The sequence below is a fragment of the Limulus polyphemus genome, unplaced genomic scaffold, assembly GCF_000517525.1.
Source record: "Limulus polyphemus unplaced genomic scaffold, Limulus_polyphemus-2.1.2 Scaffold5619, whole genome shotgun sequence".
Classification (NCBI taxonomy): Eukaryota; Metazoa; Arthropoda; class Merostomata; order Xiphosura; family Limulidae; genus Limulus; species Limulus polyphemus.
Genome location: NW_013671229.1, coordinates 15,111 through 16,512, shown reverse-complemented (window position 1 = coordinate 16,512; position 1,402 = coordinate 15,111). Strand labels below are relative to the sequence as shown.

Sequence of the window (1,402 nt, the reverse complement as noted above, 5' to 3'; positions counted from 1 at the left end):
ACTCTAAACAAACATTCTATACTGAACGTAACAAATAGTGGCTGTATTCCCTTGTGTACTGAACGTAACAAACAGTGGCTGTATTCCCTTGTATACGGAACGTAACAAACAGTGGCTGTATTCTCTTGTATACGGAACGTAACAAATAGTGGCTGTTTTCCCTTGTATACTGAACGTAACAAACAGTGGCTGTATTCCCTTGTGTAGAGTCCAATCTTACGTCTTGTGTAGAGTCCAGTTTTTGGATATAATTTACAGCTATGTGAAGTATAAAGTGATTTTCTTTATCACAGCAAACCAGTTTCAAGTAATTTATGAGACTTCCCCCCCCCCCCTCTGTTCATGGAAAAACTGACCGTTAATATGAGACCACACACACTTTGTTGTTGTTCTGATATAGGACATACTCACATCTTTAATTACATTATCATGAACTTTTTTTTTCTCACCTCTTCTTCACATTTTTGAAATTTAAGAAATATTTGTATTGCCATAAACTATAAAGAGGTAATGAATATGAGAAAGTTAAGTATGCTTATAGAAATCAAGTAGTAGCGCCATCTAATTTCTAGCTGTGTAACTATGGAGCATTAGTGATATAAAGGGAAGGTTCATTGGATAAAGATTTCTCAGCGTTTGAGGTAACGTTTAAGGAAACACATTAACATCAAATTTTTAACTTGTAAGGGTTTTTTAAATATGTAAATTTAAAATTTGCAAAGAGAATGTAACTTTTCTTTTCTAAAGGAATTTTATTACAAAGATCCTAAGATTAGGCAGGCTGTGTTGTATATTACAGTTAACATAAAATGGAGAAATATTATCAAAGTAGTTAATCTGTGTTCTATTTGTCTGGCCAAAAAGTAAGGGGATTTGTTTTAATGCAATGCCCCAGTCTTTAAAATGTATGATAATTTTTTGGACCAAATTTGTGTCACTTTAAGTTCCATGTTGTGGCAATTTTTTTCCCTTCAGTTTATAACATTTTATATATGTAACACATATGTGAATATATTTTATTAATTTACAGATTAAGTGAAGAACGTAGCCTTGATATACAGTCTCTTCTTGAGTTTGGAGGTTCTACAAATAGCAGATCTCTTGCTGAAGATTTCCACCAGGAAATGATAGCATGGTATGAAAACCATCAGGGAGTGAAGAAAGCAACATTTGTTTAGGGTAAGCAAGTTCTTAAGTATATTTATGTGGTATAAAGAAAGCAAGGGAATACAGCCACTGTTTGTTACGTTCAGTATACAAGGGAATACAGCCACTGTTTATTACATTCAGTATACAAGGGTAGACAGCCACTGTTTATTGGGTTAAATACAGAAGCATCAATTTTTTTACAAACAAATTTAACCTTCCATGTATGTTACAAGTCCTCACTATAACCTTAGAT

At 33.2% G+C, this 1,402-nt stretch overlaps 1 protein-coding gene across 1 annotated transcript in view; it reads left to right on the top strand.

Moving 5' to 3' along the window:
- LOC106472796 (GATA zinc finger domain-containing protein 14-like) overlaps positions 1 to 1,402 on the top strand; it is a 24,259-nt gene that overhangs the window by 20,467 nt on the left and 2,390 nt on the right. The window contains exon 11 of the mRNA XM_022401341.1: positions 1,031 to 1,179. Coding sequence (XP_022257049.1) covers positions 1,031 to 1,178 — 148 coding nt within the window. The 3' untranslated portion in view covers position 1,179. The remainder of the gene's footprint in view (positions 1 to 1,030; positions 1,180 to 1,402) is intronic.